The sequence below is a fragment of the Peromyscus maniculatus genome, chromosome 1 (genome assembly GCF_049852395.1).
Source record: "Peromyscus maniculatus bairdii isolate BWxNUB_F1_BW_parent chromosome 1, HU_Pman_BW_mat_3.1, whole genome shotgun sequence".
NCBI lineage: Eukaryota > Metazoa > Chordata > Mammalia > Rodentia > Cricetidae > Peromyscus > Peromyscus maniculatus.
In genome coordinates, this window is record NC_134852.1 from 184060098 (window position 1) to 184079974 (window position 19877).

Consider the following 19877-nt stretch of genomic DNA (forward strand, 5'->3'; position numbering starts at 1 on the left):
ACTATGTCAGTTGAGCAAAATAATAATAGGAGATTTAACCCTGAGGTCTATGAGTCCCGTAATCATGGACAGCTTTGCAATACCGAGTGTGAGTTTTATTCTGTGGGGCAGGCCCTTAACTTCAATTAGAAAGAGGCTAGTTACACCCATAACATTTGTGCAACTATTATACCATGTCTTACCATGCCAGCCATTAGTGCAGGTCATAGGGTTTCAAGCTTGGGTAAGATAACTTTTTCTCCATAGTTGCATAGCATCTTCCAGTCCTATGAAAGCATTTCAGCAGGGAGGAAGCTTCCTGGTCAGTACTGGCTTGGTTTCTCCACGGCCTGAGAACAATGTGTGTGATGTCTTCAGCAGGAGAGTCTTCCCATCCATTTCTGGTGGACAACCAAGAGCAAAGGCAATAGCTTGCATTGTTTGTAGGTACAAAACGATACTTCTGACCAATAGCTCAAGGGAATGTACACCACCTATCACGGGACTTTTTTTTTTTTTTTTTTTTTTGGTGGCCTGTGGCTTCTGGGAAGAACAGCATCCTCTGTGTATAGAAACTCCAATTTGAATTATATATATATATATATATATATAGTGTGTGTGTGTGTGTGTGTGTGAAGCTTACAAAGCAGGTTCCTACATCTCTTTTATAAACATCTCTAATGTTATCTATCCTTCCCCCAAACCCTTCCTTGTTCCCACTCCCTCTCTTGTCTCTGCGGTCCCTGTCCTGATAATCCTTTTGTCACAATCAAGTCACTTTGTTTCGTTTATGACTCACTGCATTTGACCTGGGCTGTTTTTATGGTGGGGAGTTTGGGAATAACCGTTGGAGTCTAGTGGGCTCAGCAGTGGGCACACAACTGAAAACAATGGTCCCCACTCCCCACAATCTGTCAGTTCAGAAGTAAGGAGTAGGCCCATGAGCCTCTTCCCCATCTGTTACTGATTACTGACAGTGCCAGTCTTATGACGGCATAGTGCAAGTGACTGTAACTGCTGCCAATTCATGATTACAGTGGCCATGCCATCTCTAGAGAATGGCATTCTACAGTTGTTCCCTCTACCTTCTGGATCCTACATTCTTCTGATGCCCTCTTCTCCAGTGATCCCTGAGCCAGAGCTGGAGTAATATGAATGTACTCTTTAGGGATGGGAGTAATGTGAATGTATTGTTTAGGGATGAGAGTAATATAAATGTATTGTTTAGGCATGGGAGTAATATAAATGTATTGTTTAGGGACGGGAGTAATATAAATGTATTGTTTAGGGATGAGCCTTCAACCACCACATTCTCAGAATCTTGGGCACTCTTGCATCTCTTCATTCATTCCAGTTCATGGAAAAGACAGGTTTTTCTCATTAGGACAGTGGTTCTCAGCCTTCCTAACACTGTGACCCTTTAATACAGTTTCTCATGTTGTGGTGACCCCAACCATACAATTACTTTCATTACTACTTTGTAACTGTAACTTTGCTCCTATTATGAATTAAAATATAAATATCTAATATACAGCATCTCTGATATACAGCCCCTGTGAAAAGGTCATTCAACCACTTCATTAGGATTGTGACTAGTATTTATCTATGTGTATAAATACATATGTGCAGAAGGCAGTTTAACACTGTGTCTGTTTAACTAAAGGTCACTAGTATGTTGGCCCCTAGGGTCTACAACATCTCTAGACATGGTAGTGGTTTTTATTTGTTTAGTTTTTCTTTTGTTTTGTTTTGTTTTTTAAACAAGTTTACAGTACCAAGCATGAGTTCTTTCTTGTGGAGCAAGCCTCAAATTCTAACCTGGGAGTGCTTGGTTACCCCCATAACAGTCATGTCACCATTGCATATGCAAACATATTTTTCTTGATAGGTTGGTATAGTAGTAGCTCATTAAGTAGAAAGTGGAGTAAGACCACCAGTGCATTTTCTCCTCAAGTAGTCTGAGCAGCGGTTCCTGGCCCCTTCAAGCTATGCTGCAGAGTGGAAGCGTCTAGTTCCATTCCAGCTTGATTTTTCTATATCTTACAACCAAGGTGTATGGTGTCACCAGCAACAGAGTCTTACCATCTAGTTCTGGTGGGCAACCAAGATGAAAGAAAGGAACCTGTACTGTTTATGCAGACTTCTAGGGCCTCCCTAAACAGCAATTCCTTTAAAAAAAAAAATCCCACACAGTATGGCACTGTTGTTTAGCGTCCTCCTGCTTCTACAAGCAGCAGCAACAAATAAACATTGTAAAAATATTTCATAAGATGAATTTAAATGACTTTGACATCAAATTTCTTCATGCTCACTTTATTATGTTCTAGTTTAAGGCAATTGAGTCATAGTTTATCATTCCATGGATTCGAGATAGTTAAAGAAAATGTCACCTGTTTGTGCAGAATAGTACTGATCACTAAGTGTTTGGCTATTCTAGTAGACATCAACTGACTTACCAGTCAGTTCGGAGGCTAAATGAAATAATAAAGTAAGGGCACATCAATGTGAATGAAAAGTCAGTTCCGAAGAGGTCCCAGAAGAAAGCAGCCCTAAAACAACCATTCTGATTCTATGGAATAATAAAGTGGGAGAAATGCAGGAGCAGACAATCATAAAATCTCCTAGCAGACTGTTGGGAGACTGCAAAGCATTACAGACAGATGTAATTGTTTTCTGTTTCTAGTAGTGTTAGTAATCGTCCCTTTAGCTGTTTTATTGGGCTCCTGCATAGCACTTACCTACTCAGCAGGGGCCGTTAGCATGAAGCAAACAGGCTGATTAGATGTACTCAAACCCTATTGCTTCTGAGTATTTGTTCTGCAAGTCAGAAATCTAAATCCAATACCATGGAGGAATGAACTGTGTTGGGAGAAGAATCTCTTAATCCTCTTTTCTGAAGCTGCCCCACCCACCCACACACACTCCCAGCAGGATGCAGACTTTACTCCTAACCAATTAGAACTGTCAAGCTGTAATTATGAGAACAGTGGCATTAACAATAACTTAACTTTAACATTCTCCCGTGGCTCGTCCCACATGCTGGCACTTTGGTGAACCAGTTTAATCTTTCTGCAAAACAGATATTATTGCCATATCATTTTTCCAATAAAGAAACTAAGGCTTAGGAACATGGAGGAAGATGAAGAAGCCACACCACATGCATCAGTTTGCAAACCAAGGGAAGATGGGTGATTCTGAAAAGTATTGCATCTTGGAATGGGAAGAAAATTGAGATCTTTTGATTAAGAAAAATTAAGTGAATGCCCCAATAATAGAAAATGCTTTTTAAAAACAGTAAAACTCAAATTATAAAACTCCAGCCTTCAAATGAGCTGTTGCTTTGTATTAACACCCACTGTACACATTTCTTTTTCTTTTTCTTTTCTTTTTTTTTTTTTTTTTTTGGTTTTTCGAGACAGGGTTTCTCTGTGTAGCTTTGCGCCTTTCCTGGGACTCACTTGGTAGCCCAGGCTGGCCTAGAACTCACAGAGATCCGCCTGGCTCTGCCTCCTGAGTACTTGGATTAAAGGCGTGCGCCGCCACAACCGCCCGGCTCACTGTACACATTTCTAATTCCACCTGTTTCTCTGCAAATTCTAGGAGACAGGCTAATAGAACATCCAATATCAATAGGACCTATCTCATCATTAAATCTCACCTTCTTCTCTATGATGAGCGTCATAGACAAACAGAGACCAGTTAAAGGAGACCCAGTTGTGACTTAGGAACTAAGAGGTTCTGCTCACAGTAGAAATTTGTGTGTGTGCGTGTGCGCATGAGTGCGTGCTTGCGTGCATGCGTGCGTGCGTGCGTGCGTGCGTGCGTGCGTGTGTGTGTGTGTGTGTGTGTGTGTGTGTGTGTGTGGTCGCACAAAGGTACTGTGAACACAGTGGAAGGACCAGCCACAGAGCTATCACTGAAAACATGAAGCCATTGTCATAAAGGGCTTGGCTACCTTACATCCAAATTCCAGTAGTGTCTGGCAAGAAGATGGCATAGCATCTCCCAGGAGAACATACCCTTTCCCCAGTAGGAAGAGTAGGGAGTCCTGGATGAGACTGCACTCATTTGGAACTTTACATTGAGACTCAAATGCTCCCAAGTATGAGCTCCATTGGCCTGAATAGAGTATGATTAATTTAGGGGGAAAAAAGTGAATTTTCTGCCAGATGTTTTCTGGAGAAACAAATTAGTTGGGAGGTAGAACGTGGGTGCTATCACACAAAGCCTAAACAGAAACAAACCTGACAAAGCTCTGTGTAGTTAGGAAAAGGAAAGTTGGATGGTGGAGGAGAGAAGACATGGAGGAGAGAGTGGAATGGTGGACTTGAAGCAGGTGTCTGTGTGAAGAGTTAACAGTAAACAATTTTTATTCCACAAGGGTGTATCACATATACCAGACATTGAGCCCCACATGTCCCTCACTCTCTCGCTGTAACAAACATACATTGCTTATATGGTGACCTGAACTGGAGTCACCCTGAGAATGCTGTTATGTGGTCCTTTAAGAAACCCTAGTGGGGAAAACTTATAACGGAGCTGGCAAGAGCACTTGTGGGCTGGACTCATCTCCTGAACTTGATGTCCATATCCTGCAAGGTGGCAGGACAGAACAGATTCCTGATAATTGTCCTCTGATTCCACATGCACGCCATAACAAATGTGCTCCTTATATACACATACTCATACACACACACACACACACACACACACACACAAAATAAATAAATTAATTAATTAATTAATTAAAATTTAAAAACCTACAATGGGGCTAGAGCAGCAGCTCAGTTAGGAGTACTGGCTGTTCTTCCCAAGGACCCAGGTTCAATTTCCAGCAGCTCGCAATCATCTGTATCATTGGTTCCAAGTGATCCAATACCTTCTTTTGGCCTGTGCAAATGTACATGCAGGCAAAATATCCACAAAGATTAAAATTTTAAAAACCTATAATGTCTACAAACTTATTCTATTTGCCATTTTGAAATAATACATAAAATCAAATATGTTCTATAATAATAATGTTCATTATCTCAAAATTTTAAAGGATTAGTTGAAGTCCAATAATACATAATGTTGACATTTCAGAGCTAAATATTATGTTAAAACAGAAAATTCTAGACTGAGAATGCCTAGGCTCATATCCTGGCCCAATCATCTGACTTTGGGCCAAATACTTAACTTCTACCAAAATCAAGATTGTTTTGCAAAGGAGAACAAAATATATATATGAACTGTGTAAGACAATATCAACCAACTGTGAGCCAGCCTTAGATATTAAAGCCATAATTCTTATCACATTTTATGCCAATAACACAATGCTTTAATGGAAGAAAATGGTTAAGAGAGAAGAAAGCCATGAGATGAAACGCTGAGAATAGTTTTTAGGATGGAATAAGGGGGCTGAGAAACTTCCAGAATCCTCATCCCCAGTTTGCAAATGAGCCTGTAGCCATCTCCTCCCAGTTCTGTGGCGGTTTTTCCAAGGGATAAATTCCCTTTATCACTAACAGGATCTCCTGATTTTTTCGCATAGGATGACTTGAAGGATCTTGGGTAATGATTAAAGCAGGCAAAGTAGAAAGACGAATCTTTACACCAGAGTGCAAATCTCTCAAACTTTGCTATCTACATAGTTACAACCAGAGAAATGAACACACTCAGCTCAGCAGTCAAAACCACTTGTAGAACTTCAAGTGACTGTTGAAGCAGATGGCTATTAGTCGTAAGTCTGACAAAAATGCAGGCATTAAATACATTATCCTGCCCCCAAATCAGTCCCTAGCACAAGCATAGAGACTTCATGAAGTGCATACCCCAGAAGAGAAGACAAAGTGTGGAACATGGGCTGGAAGCAGGGCTAAATGGAGTGTCAGGACTGCATGGGAAGAATTCCACATCAGTATCCACTAAGGGACACCAAGAAAATGCTTCCTTCTGCATGGGACAGTGGTGCCATTCTGCTAGCAGGAATTCTAGCAGTTTGTCCTGTTCCTATAGTCCTAAACACCGACTTGAGCAATCTTCATTCCATCCCCAGATCTACATTAATGAGCAGCTGACCACACCTATAAACAAAAGGCTGATCCCCCTGTTGTAAATGGTATGTGGGTGCCACCTTCTCTGTTAGATCTGAATGCTGGGCTCACCCTTGAAGAAGTTGGGGTTACTATAACAACTCACACATTGAGCATTGATTTAATGACACATGCCACCACCTCATATAATTTCATTTTTTTCTAAGTGCAGTGTTGGATGCAAGGATGATTTTATCCCTAAAATCAACAATGTATGGAACTGTTTCCAGAGTTTGCAAAGTGAGATTAAATAAACACCCTTTTTCCTGAAGTCTCTCATTTTCCTAAAAGCTATTAACTATGGTAAACTACTAGCTTTCTAAAGACAGGAAAATGATTCCATTCTTTTTTAATTCTGATACCTAGTACACTGTTAGGCACGGGAACACACACACACACACACACACACACACACACACATACACACAGTGAGTCAGGATAACACCTGACAATAGCTAACTTCAAACAGGAGTCTGTTCTTTCTTTGACGGTCCCCACTATCTCATACGTGTTATCAGCTGGCTCTGATGCAGTTACGCTCCAGGGAATAGAATGGACCAGTATGGGTAATGTGTAATTAATGGTATGAAGACAAGGTCTTGAAGCAAGTAATGGAAGTCACAGTTAAGGAATTCAATCAGGCTAGACATGGTCTCTGAACAGATGACTAGGGTGATATTGTTTCTGAGAGTGAGATAAACGTAGAGGCGGCTGAGGTTCAGCACTGTGAATGGCACTTGCTAACCTTTAAGAACACAGTTACATCTCAAAGTCCCCTTTTGAGAGGTACAGAAGTTAATGCTTCCTCTTCGTGTCTTTCCTTGTGTAATTTACCTTCAAGTTAAATCCCAGGGATTTAAAGGGCTTCTCTTTGATATCTAATGGAAGTTTCAAACAGATAAGGCGTGAGGTGTCTTTGAAGCAGATAAAGCCCGATTCTATAATACCTGTTTAATTAGACTATGATTTAAGCACAAATCTTTCTACTGGACAACAGTTTACACAATTTTAAACAGATTTTTAAAATAAAAATAGGTTAATCTTATTACCTAAGGTTTATTTATCCTCAAACCAAAAGTAAAAAGATGCATATCAGGATTGTTTTGCAAAAATGGTGGTCAGTTGACCAGATGGTTATGTCTAATTTTTCTCAAGGGTTCTGGTAAACTTTTTGGGAACTAGATTGTTTCTTATTCCTGATTTTGACACAGTAAAAACTTTAAATAAGAATTAGAAAACATATTCTCTCTTCATCATGCATGCTTTAAAGCCTTGATTTAGAACAAATGTGTACACCTATGTTCATTCACACATTTGTACATATATAAAATATATGCAAATATCATATCTATGAGATATCTGCTCATTATTTTCTTCCAGTAAACGCTAGGTCAATAGTGCCAGTGGTTACCCCCATATATCTTTCTCTGTACATATTTTATTACTGTGCTAATTCCTAAGAATGTTGGTTTATTTAGCTCGAATTATTCCAGGTAAGACTCCAAATCAGATGGTGTATAGATCTTAAGCATTCATTAGTGAGCAATAGTCAAAGTATTAATGGCCCAAAACATCTCTGCAAAATAAATAATAATAATAAATTTCCTTAAAAAACTTGTGTCTATCGGCACTTCAAAAAAAAAAATTAGATGGAATCAGCAACTTATTAGCCATGAGGCTCAGCAAAGGAGCTGGAGCAAGAGGCAGAGTGAGGAAGAGGAATTGCAAGTACAATTGATAGTAGAGGGAAAAACCCACTCTCAAAGCAGTCATGTCTGGTGTCGTGCAAAGGTCCTGTGGTTGTAGTAACTCATCATCGAACCACCACATCAGGGATTTGGTCCATAGCCGACTTCCTTCTATCTACTGTCTATAGTCTAGAAGAGCTCGGGAGCCATGGAAGGAAACTAGAGCCTTAATTAAAATTGAAGATTAAAAATAAATACTGCCAAATGATATACCCCAGGGTAAACCATGAAATCACTACACTCGGCTAGAATTTGGATGAGAAATGGTCAGTGTATAACAGAGGGCTGATAATGACCATGTGTTCACATTGGACCATATGTAAAGGAAGTAAGGCCCTGGACCATGGGCATCATCACACAATCTACTATGGTCTAGTCAAAGGAATTAATACAATTATTTCAGTCCAGACCAAATTATGGAATGCTCTAGCTGAACAAGCCCACGTGCCCCTGTGGAGGAGATGGCAGACTCATGGAGCTTTCTGACTTTTCTTCATATCCTGTGTTCTTCACAGAATTACTCTGAAGGAAGCAAGGTAGACCTAATGCTTTCTTCAACCCCCACCCACTTCTTTTATGTGGAAAAACAAAAAGACAATTGGGGAAAAAATCAGTAATTAAAAACACAGACTCTGAGCCTCCAGACATTTAGATTCAGATTATTTGTCTGCTACTTGTCACCCAGGGCATCTTGGGCATATCAACTAGCTTTTCTCTTCCTGGGTTTACTCCTTTCTACCCTAATCATGAAAATGTTAACACCTACTTCATAAAGTTCTTTTGGGGATCAAATAAATCATGCTTTAATGTGAACATGGCACATAATACATGTTTAGTGTATGTCGGCCTTGTTTATTATTCTCACTTATTTAAATTTTCACCATATAACAGCCAAAAAAAGCTATTTAGTTCTTTAACTTGCTCACTAAAGATTATTGTGTGTAAACCCAGGGGTGGTGGCACATGTCTTTAATCCCAGCACTCAGGAAGCAGAGGCAGGTGGATCTCTTGAGTTCCAGGCCAGCCTGCGCTACAGAGTGGGTTCTCAGACAACCAGGGCTACCCAGTAAAACTCTGTCTTGAAAAACAAACAAACAAAAAGAAGGTTATCATGTGTACAGTACAGGTTTTGAAGTTATCTTTATTTTTTTTTACCCATTGTGCCCTTTGGTCATTTGTCCACAGATTCGTGAGTCTCTCTGTTAATGTTTTAAAAGTACTCTTTGCATTTTATGGATATCATTTGTGTCTACTATTGATATGTCAGTCATTTTATTTTAGTCTCTGCTAAGGTTCCACTGCAATTACACATGCTTGTGATTTTTATGTAGTTAAATCTGCCAATCTTTTTGTTGTGGACTTTTACACTTACTGTGAAAGAAAGATCTTCTGCGCCACAAGAGTAAAATGTTCTCCAGTGTTCTAGTAGTTATGTAACATCTTTAAAGGTTATCTCTTTAGTCCTCTTAGAACTTGAACATAGGTTATGAGGTGACAGTGCAACTCTAGCTCTTTCTCAAATTGTCCACGACCTCCCTATGATCTGAAATAACACTTATTGGCAAATACCAATTTAAACAAAACTATGGCTCAAGCCTTTTGATTCTGTGCCAGTGATTTGCTATTCTTGGGATTGTTTGATTTTTTACTGTTGGTTGGGCTGGTTCCAGATCATTCCATGTATTCAGTACCTCTTGTGACATTCATTGCATGTTTCTTACTGCCAGAAGAATTATGGAATTGATTTCTCAAATTTTAAAATAGTGTAATCTAAATTGGAGTGACAATGTATTAAAAGTGGGGAAGAACAGATTTCATTGCACAATAAACTTTTTACTTAAATAGGTCTTTAGAGCTCTCTTGTTGGATTTTATCTCTTTTTTCCATAGGGTTCAGGCATTTCTCCTTATTTGTTCTTATTTCCCATTATTGGTCAGTTTTTCTCCTTGCCTCTTGTTTGTGCTCTTAGAGAACGTGTACACTTTCCTTGCAGTGTGCTTTGACTAGCTGTAATCTAGTTTTATAGAACTGATTTACTTATTCTGAAAATGAAGGAATACTGCACCTCTCTAATGTGATGCATTTGCTTTGTCTTTACCGATGCAAGGAAATTGGGTTCTACTCCCAACTCAAGAAAAACTTCATTATTTTTAAACTAATATAGATATCACTTTCCTCAGTACCACTTGTTCATTTGCTATGAAAATCATATGTGTTTTCATTAGTGAAGAGAATTAAATTCATAAAATCCCTAATATTAAGTAATCTTTGTGTTTTTACAATGATGCTCTCTCCTTCTAATCTCAGTGCTGTGCTGCCAGCTCATTTTTAAACTCATATGCAATCTCTTTTCTACTAGTTTCCTGTCTTATTATACTTTTGTACAGTTTATATCAGAGATGTGGTATGCCCACAGATAATTTCATAAATTTCCATTCTTCAAAGTGCTTCCTGTAATAAAAGAATTATTTCTTTCTCTTTCTCTAAATTTTCTTTATTTATTTAGAGTGTGTGTGTGTGTGTGTGTGTGTGTGTGTGTGTGTGTGTGTGTGTGTGTAAGATGTGTATGAACACCCACACCCAGAAGAGGGCATCAGAACCCTCTGGAGTTGTGAGTATCCTGACATTGGTGCTGGGAACTGAACTGTGATTCTCTGTAAGCTTAGTAAATACTCTTAGACATGGAGCCATCTCTTCAGGCCCAATTTCACAAATAATGTGTGAAGTGTGCCTAATAAAATTATCTGGTTCTGGAGTTACCTGAAAAAAAGCATTGAATGTTTTTCAGTGTAAGTTAGTAGCTATTAGTTTATCTAAAACTGTAATTTATCCTTGGAACAATTTTGTAAAGAAAATCGTACTTTTCTAAGTAAATATTCATTGCATCTATATTTTTCAAATTACTAAAGCTATTATCCTCACTTTTGAGAAGTCTCTGGCTTGTGACTCTGAACTTGCCTCTCATTTAAGAACACACTTCTCTTTACCTGGTCAGGATGACCAGCAGTATTCCTGGAGAATCATCTTTCCCATAATCTTTCACCCTAGTGTCGAGTCTGTAGAACTTTGCTTTATTAATTCTACTTTTACCTAATAGTTCATTATGATTATTTTTCCTAGCTTCTTCCCTTGAGTGCTTATTTGCAGTGATTTCTGTTTTCAGCAATTTTTTTCAAAATATAATTTTGACCCAATTTTATAATGAAAATTCAATTTCCCCAAGTATTCATATAAAAAAACTTTGAATTTTTTATGTTTTAAATTTTAGAAGCCAAGGTGGGAATGGGGAGTGTGCTGGGGGGAAGGGGAGGGGGGCAGGAGTGGGGAGAACAAGGGAATCTGTGGCTGATATGTAGAACTGAATGGTATTGTAAAATAAAATAAAAGGAAAAAAATAAAGAATAAATAAATTTTAGAAGCCATACATCATAGAAAGGTAAAAAACAGCCAAATAAGCAGGAATGAATAAAATTTTAAAATAGCCATTTTTCTACTACCCAGTTTAACCAGTTAGCCTTTTATAATCAAAGACCTTATGAATATAATTTCAACATAAATGAAATTTGATCACACACTATTTTTACAACCTAACTTTCAATTATATGTTTCAAAATTCTGTCTCAGCTGTGATTCTTTTTTCTTGACTGTCAACCTGCGCTGTACCACTGTTCATTCAAATATCTCTTCATCACTGCGTATTTAGGCAAGGTAAGCCTCCTAACAACACTAATATGCTCTTTGAGAGATGAAAAACACACTCATATGGACTTACAGACCTCCCTGGAACAAAGAAAAAGCACAATGTACTAATTGTTGAGGCTATTTGAAGGAACTCAGCATTACACACTGAGAACTACATCTCTCCCACACTGGACAATGACTGGCAAGGACACTAACCAATGAGAATTTCACAAAAGGTCCTGCTGAGTCAACCAAAGCAGGATTGGAGGAACAGAAAAGGAGTATCAGATGAGTGTCTCTCAAATGCCAACCATACGACAGGCTCTCATATCCAGTACCCTATTTGTTCAACCATTTTGTTATTTCAGAAATTTTGTTTTTAAGCCTTTCAGTTAGGTATCAATGATCTTATACTATAATTTTTAAAAGAAAACTGGGATTAAGAACATTAAAATCATGGTGGAAGAACAGAAATCGAAGTGTCATTATGTTCCTCTCAAACAATATGGAATTCACTACTGAGAAGGCTTTGTTCATTACAAGTACAATTAACATGATCCCTAAAAAAACTATTTTTTTTATTTTAAGCTTATCTAGGCACAGACTAATGCATTAACATTAACTGATACCTTAATAATAGGGAGAGAGTTCTGATTAATTCACTAATACAGTTTTGTAAATAATAAGGTGACACATAATGACTTTTAAAAATACTTTGAGGTTTTTAAGTTAAAATATAATTATATCATTTTCCCTTTCCCCTTTCCTCTCTCCACTCCTTCCCAGTATACCCATTTACTCTCTCTCCAAATGCACAGCTTCTATTTATTTAATCCATTTAATCACTACAGCAACCTTTTGTATGCATATATGAATGTATATATGTATGTATATATACATATTATTTATTAATTTTTCTATGGTTCATGATATATACTCAAAATAACTATTGCCTTAATTTGTAAACATTTTTCTAAATTGAGTTTTGGAACTGATTTATACTTCTTTTATTGAGCAATACAAGGTACTATTTACTTTGCATCATCAAGAGAGTCCATGGAATTTTATCACAAACCCTTCATTTCTGCACAATAGGGAACTCTGGGAAATTCCCGGGAGGTACTTTAAAGGGCTGGATTTCTTGTTAAAACCACTCAAACATGTTTCATAAGGGTTGTGTATGTCTCAGCTATATCATTTAAGACCGGGTCACAAAAGAACATTAGAAAAAGATGAATATGGCTTAGGGACATCCAAACAGCAAGTGAAACCTTCACTAATTACAAATGCACATGGGGTCTGGCATCACCACAGCCCTGAGGTTCCTACTCAGGAGAAGGACCCCTCTCGACTACTGACCAGGTTACAAGTAGTCTTTCTCCCTGTTGAGTTTCCTCATCCAACCTCTTCCAAAGCATCCAATAAGTGGATGACACAGTAACTATAGCAACAGAACTACTCTTTCCGAATTCTAAATTGCCCAAGACAGGAATATATAGAGGAAGTCAATACTTGTTGATCTTTTCATAAAAGTTGAGGATAATTGTTTTGTTGAACTTTTAATAAAGAGGCCCACTGCCCTCCACTGTCTGCACCCCCCTTTTGTCCTCTGCCTATAATTTCTGCTTTTGCGTTCCAAGCTCTTGCTTCCCTCTCATACTTTTCCAGCTTTTGTCTCATGTCTTGACTGTTTCCTGTTTTGAGAGACTTTAGAAACACACGTGAAGTTCGCTCCCCTATTCCTCTGTCTCCCTGGTCTCCACTGCAGGGTCCTCCAGGACAATAAAAGCCAAGGAACAATCCCCACTTTCAAGGCTATCCTGGTCTTCCCTTGTAACTTGCTATTCTTTGTGGCACCAAATTTTATCAAGTAATTTTCCTCTTCCTGTAATAGGCCAGAGTTATAACTGCATAACAGTATGAATCTCTACCTGAGAGGTACAGTTTTGGAAAAGTCATCATTTTCTCCACAATACCTTTCTTTTCTTCTTCCTCCATCCTTCCATCTTCCCTGACCCAAGTCTCACTGACACCAGAGAACTCATGGCCAGCAAGTAGCCCTGACCTCTCCCAAACTATCTTAAGCAGTCTATCTAGGTGATAGCAGGCCTATTCCAAGCCTCCCTCAACTTTGAGAGAAGTAGAAATCTTGAACTACAGTTTCTAGGTCCTGCTGGATCCAAAGGAAATGGATATGGCAAATGTAAAACCATAAATTCATAGAGGAGAAAACATGTCTAGTTTTAATTATTTTGTCCTTGAGAAATATTTACTCTTGTCTCTGTCATAAATATGACATGTGCAGAAACCATTAAAAATCAATTTCTCACATAAAATTAGTTTACTCTAGGGTAGAACTAAAAAAAGTTTCTTGAAATCATAAGAAATAATGAGTACTAGGACATTTAATTTATATGCTCATTTTACTTCTGATTGAATGCAAGTCACTATAATCCATAAAATTGTTGATACCACTCTTCTGTTTAATCCGCAAATGTCTGTTGAACACTTGGCATAACATCAAGCCTTCGGGGCAAGCTACATGTACAAGACAGTCCTTTCATTTAGCAAGCTTGCAGGTCATTGAGAACGATAGTCAGGGGAACCTTACAGCACCATGTGTGACAATATCGGCTGTGCAGGCTTTCTTGAGCATTAAGGAGAGGGCACCTAATGTTACCCAGGGAAGTTGTCAAAGAAGACACCACAAAGCAAACAACCTCCAACCAAATCTAGATGGGATCAACAAGGCCAGTGAAGTCAGAAGATGTAGGAAAGGAACATTGTAAGCAGTGAGCCTGGAAGGCTAAGGGAAAATGCTGGTGCTCAGAGGAAGGACACATGAAGGATGGGGAAAGGAAACCCAGACTGTGGTACCGAAGAGAATGTGTCACGCTGATGACATGGGACTTTATCTACCACATGGAGTTGTGTAGAGATATAATAGCCAACACTTTGCAGGTATTAAATACCAGAGACCATTTTGAGTAGTTGATATTTATTTTAATGTTTAATCCTCAGAAGAACTATGAAATAAGAAATACTATTGTCTAATTTTATATATAAAGACATTGAGGCTCAAAGAGCTCCTCCTGGGATGGAAGCAGAAGAATAAAAGGGGATAGCTTCTTTTTCTTTTAATATAGGGTCTCCTTACATAGCCCAAGCTAGCCTTGAACTCTTCATTCTCATTGCAGCAGCACCCCACCCCCAATAGACTTGGATTACAGATATGACTACCACAATTAGATCAAGGAGCCTATTTTTATATAGTTAAGTTCGGTAGGCAATACACATTTGAACTAAGAGTTTATGGCTAAGAAAAACATAGCCCTAGGGAATGTGGAGACATTGATCAGAGACTGTTAAATGGTAGATGGAAGTCTGACCTGGTTAGTTTTTATTGTAACTTGGCACAGCCTAGATACTGCAGGAAAGAGAACCTCATTTGAAGAAGTGTCTCTACCCAATTGTCCTGTGGGCATGTGTGTGAGGCACTTTCTTGAATGCTAATTGATATAAGAGGGGCCAGTCCACTACCCATCCCTAAGCAAGTGGGCCTGAACTATATGTAAAATAGCTAGCTAAGCAGGCTTCCATGAACAAGCTAGAAAGCAGCACTCTTCCATGGTTTCTGGTTGAGTTCCTGCCTTGAACGCCCTAAATCAGTGGTTCTCAACCTGTGGGTTGTGACCTCGTTGGGAGTCACATTTTAGATATCCTTCATATTGGATAGTTACATTACTGCTCATAACAGTAGCAAAATTACAGTTATGAGGTAGCAACAAAATAATTTTATGTTTGGGGGGGTCACCACAACATGAGGAACTGAATTAAAGGGTCACAGCATTAGGAAGGTTGAGAACAATTGCCATAAATGACAGACTGCAACCTGTAAGTTGAAATAAATCCCTTTTCTCTCCTAAATCACTTTTGGTCATGGTGTTCATCACAGCAACAGAGTATAAAGTAGAGCAAGGCTGTTCTGGAATTACTCTGCTACCCCTCTATCTCACAGCTGTCTTTCATTATGACTTATTAGTAGGAATATTAAATCACATCGAATCACACATGCTAGACCTAAACAAAACACATCGGAAATGTTTTCTCATTCATCTTCAGGATGGCCACTTGTCCACAGCCTCTTCCTCACTGCAACTCAAAAATGAACAGCCCAATGCTCAGTGTGGGCATGTAAATGTATGATTCTTCCCTACAATGCTGCCTGTGACCGTTTTTCGTCAACGTCTATTTTTATCTCACTCTTCCCTTTATCTGAACTGAGTAACAGTGCTGTTCCACAAACCCACGTAAGTTTTCATAGCAGAACCTGAGAGCTGAAAGTAGAGGTGCTTGGCAATTACATTGCCTCTCCTACTTCCTCTGACGGATGCTATGATCCTATGCCTAGTGATCCTCCAGCTGGTACAACAAGCCGGAGGTTTGCCAAAGCAGTGTCAGTATGTTGCTCTTATTACACCCAGGGTGACTGGGATATCATTGCTGCAGTTGAGACATAGTTAAGGAGCTTGCTGAGACAACAGTAAAAAGCAGAAAGAGAACAGAAAGACACCTCTCAGGTCTGTGTTCCTGCTCAGGCTTCTGCCTGCTTAGTGGCCCTTAGACAGCTGACTCCCCCCTCCCCAATTCTCAGAACTCTTTCCTCGGCTTCTAAACCATCTCAGCCCCTGGTTCTCTTACCTTATGCTCTTCCATCTAGGTCTCCTTTGCTGAATCTTCCTTATCTTTTGGCTTCTATAAGATAGTTACCTATAAGAGATCTGCCTTAGATATACACCTTCTACTCAGTCCTTACATGAGCTCATCTAGTCTCAAGACTAAAATCTGTCATACGTCAGCTCCAAGCCAGTGTCTCCCAGGTGGAACTCTCCCTTGAAATTCAGACTGGGATACCTGTCTACCTGCCATTCACTTTATCTGTTTGGATAGATAAAGGCACTGAGAAAAACAGGCCCCATCACTGGGCCTCTGCTTCTTGCACACAATTCTTCAACTCTATTCTTCTTTTGTCTTTCTTTTTTGTTTTGTTTTGGCTTGGGTTGGGTTTTGTTTGGGAGTTCTGATGTTTAAACCTGGGATCTCACACTTGAATCAGGTGGTATGCCACTAAAAAACTACACCCAATCCCTAAAGTGCCTTTTGATGAAAATTATGACTTTCATTCTGATGTACTACTGAGTGCCAGTGATTTGAGATTTAGATATTGAAAAGGACTTCTCAGAACTTCACCACGAACTCCAATGGAGCTGAGAGGCTTTTGTGATGTCAAAGTTCCTTTAATAAAAATAACCTTTAGGGCTGGAGAGATGGCTCAGCGGTTAAGAGCACTGGCTGTTCTTCCAGAGGTCCTGAGTTCGATTCCCAGCAACCACATGGTGGCTCACAACCATCTGTAGTGAGATCTGGCGCCCTCTTCTGGCCTGCAGACAGAACATTGTATACATAATAAATAAAAAAATAATAATAATAACCTGTAATAATTACTAACCCAAACTCAAGGTAGGTTTTGAAAAAAAAAAAGAATTCATCATGTAACCATGGAGTATTACCATTTTGATGGAAATGATGAAGTTTAGAAAAGAAAAACCTATAACTTGGCTAACAGACTGTAGACTGCCTTCAAAGCTATCAAGGCACATAGAAATAACTTTATCAGATCCTCTGTATCCTCCTGGGCCTCCAGGATAAGCAAGGCACAATGGGAGAATCTGAGAGCTTCCTGATTAAACAGCAACTTCAGTGATATTTAGTAACATTAAAAAAAAATAGCGTTAGACAAAATGTAACTCTTGCACTAGTTTCTTTATAAATCTTCAAAAATAGTTTTTATAATTTATGTTTAAGATTACTTCATAACAATTTGTACAACTGTATCTGCCAACAGATTCACCTATATTTTAGTATCCATGGAAACAGTATGTACTCTAACTGTGGCAGTAAAGCCACATGACCTAATGAGTTGCCACATAATCTCAAATCACAACTATGGTGTAAAAGACTCTAATTTCCTAACCAAGACAGAAAATCAAGATTAAAAACAAAGTCAGGACCTTCAGATAGATGAGATGTGTTGCCAAGTCTAACTTCCTGAGTTCAATCCCCAAAACCCACATGGTAGAAGGAGAGAATTGACTTCTGCAAGTTATCCTTTGACCTCTGTGTATGCTTCATGCATGTATGTACACACACACACACACACACACACACACACACACACACACACTTAATTAATTTAAATACTTAAAAAATAAAATAAAACTTTTGTAAACTGTAAGCACTGAAACCTTTGTTCTAAATTTTTATATATGTAAAAATGTGAGAATGTGTATATGTGTCTACATATGACTTTTAAAATCCTTTAACCAGTCTTGTTTGTAGAATAACTAGGCAAAAGCACATAGAATAGATGGATGAAGCTCAACCTCAGAATTTCAACTTCCTACATTAGTATAATTGATTTAGTGACAGTCTTTTCTTCCCAGATCTATACTGATCATTCATATTCTCTATCCCTCCCTCCTTCCCTCCCTCCCCCTCCCTCTCTCCCTCCGTGTGTGTGTGTGTGTGTGTGTGTGTGTGTGTTGTGTGCACATGTATATGTTGTGCAAGTGTACACCTGAGGCCAGAAGAAGACATCAGGCACCCTGCTCTATCACTCTCCACCTCATTTTTTTTCAAAACAGGGTCTTTTGCTGAACCCAGAGCTAGGTTGGTGGCAAGCAAGCTCTGGTAATGCCACCACGGTGCTAGGGTTACAAACTGTACATGGTTCAGGGAACTTAACTGAGATTTTCATGCTTGAGCACCAAGCACTCTTACCTGCTAAGCCATCTCCCTTCACATCCTTTTAATTGATGAACTAATTTATTTGTGTATTTAGCAACATCTTAAAGGAGCGGAACTGAGAATGAGTGGACTATGTTCTAATTAGCGAATGCATGCTCTTTGTTTTTTGTTTCTAAAGGTTGACTATTTTAAAATTATATATAATTATAAAAGTGTGATTTAAAAAAATTCAGCAAGCCTTATTTGAATGCAGCTGCTAGCAGTAATAACATGAATGATTCATTGATAGACCTATCCTAAAGAGGCCCTCACATGAAGGGCAAATGTGGACTTGGCTATAGCAATTTACTTAATTTATCTTAAATTTGGTTTCAGTGAGCAACCCTAATTAACCTGATTTTTTGCTGATAATCACTCTCAATGGAATCAAATCACAAATCCGGGGATGGATTGAGCGGCACCCAGAAGGAAGCGGCCCTCCGCGCACTGGTCCAGCGCACAGGATATAGCTTGGTCCAGGTAGGCACTTCTTGTGATGTCTGCTGAGACTCAACATTGAATCCAGAGTCTTGGAAACACTAATGTCCCTTGATGCAGAATGCCAGCAGAGCCTGTACAACACTCATAGAGCTTTCTTTCACAGAAGAGAAGAAAATAACCTATTTTAGCTCTGAAGGTGATGTTGTAGATGAAGTGTTCTCTCCTGGACTATCCTCTCAACCTTAACTTGTTGCTTGAAAATGGAACCATTATCCACAGCCATAGAGACTACTGCAGTTTTGAAAGAACATTTTGCAATATGAAAAGGAAGCTAGAATCCTCAGCTCTTAGTGAAGATGAACTTAGCTAATGTTAGAGTAATTGGTAGAAAACAAAGGTCCCAGCAGATGAAGGAAGACTCCAAGATGTGGCTTCCAAGAAGGTAATATTTTGTCAGCTCAGCTATTTCAGCTTGTCCAGTCTAAGGCATATAACAATAACTTCTGTCCATGTTGGCCCTTTTGAAAAAACAAAACAAAACAAAGGCCACAAGAAAGGCCTGATTGTTAGGAATTATTTGCATATGATTATTGTCATTGTGATAATTTTTCTTAGTGACTATATGCCGCATTAAGGAGCAAGCTAGTGTTAGATACATAAAAATTATCCCATTAGAATACATAATGCCACTTTTGTAGCAAGACAATGCATTTGGATCCACCGACTGTTAGTTTTTCACCCACATACTTTCCCAGTGAACTCAGAGCTACGTATCAGTATGAACACAAATGTTACGTGTGAGCAGTGATAAAATATGCCACATCCTGCTTTTACTAGCTCTACTGTTGTTAGGTTATTGGAAATGTCCTAGGTTTACTGATACTAATTCTATAAATCATAAATGCATTGTTATACCTGACATAATGCCTCAAGTGTTTATATTTTTCATCCCAATAAAGAGGGTTAGTTAGACTTTTTAAATATTTCATAAGTTTTTATTATTCCGTAGTGGACTTCTCAAGTTTCATTAAGTAAAGGGAGACACTGAGGTATTTGCTATAGTAGTTGCTAAAAGCTGAGTTATTTTGGAATCAATGAACTGTAAATG

The 19877-nt window shown here is 38.7% G+C and overlaps 1 protein-coding gene across 4 annotated transcripts in view; it reads left to right on the forward strand.

Moving 5' to 3' along the window:
- The window catches only part of A1cf (APOBEC1 complementation factor), a 77034-nt gene that overhangs the window by 7360 nt on the left and 49797 nt on the right, over positions 1-19877 (forward strand). For 2 of the 4 annotated variants that reach the window (XM_042262636.2, XM_042262640.2), the window contains exon 2: positions 18665-18808. The exons of the other annotated variants lie outside the window; for them this stretch is intronic. In XM_042262636.2, the coding sequence (XP_042118570.1) occupies positions 18710-18808 (99 nt within the window). In that variant the 5' untranslated portion in view covers positions 18665-18709. The remainder of the gene's footprint in view (positions 1-18664; positions 18809-19877) is intronic. 4 annotated transcript variants of the gene reach the window in all.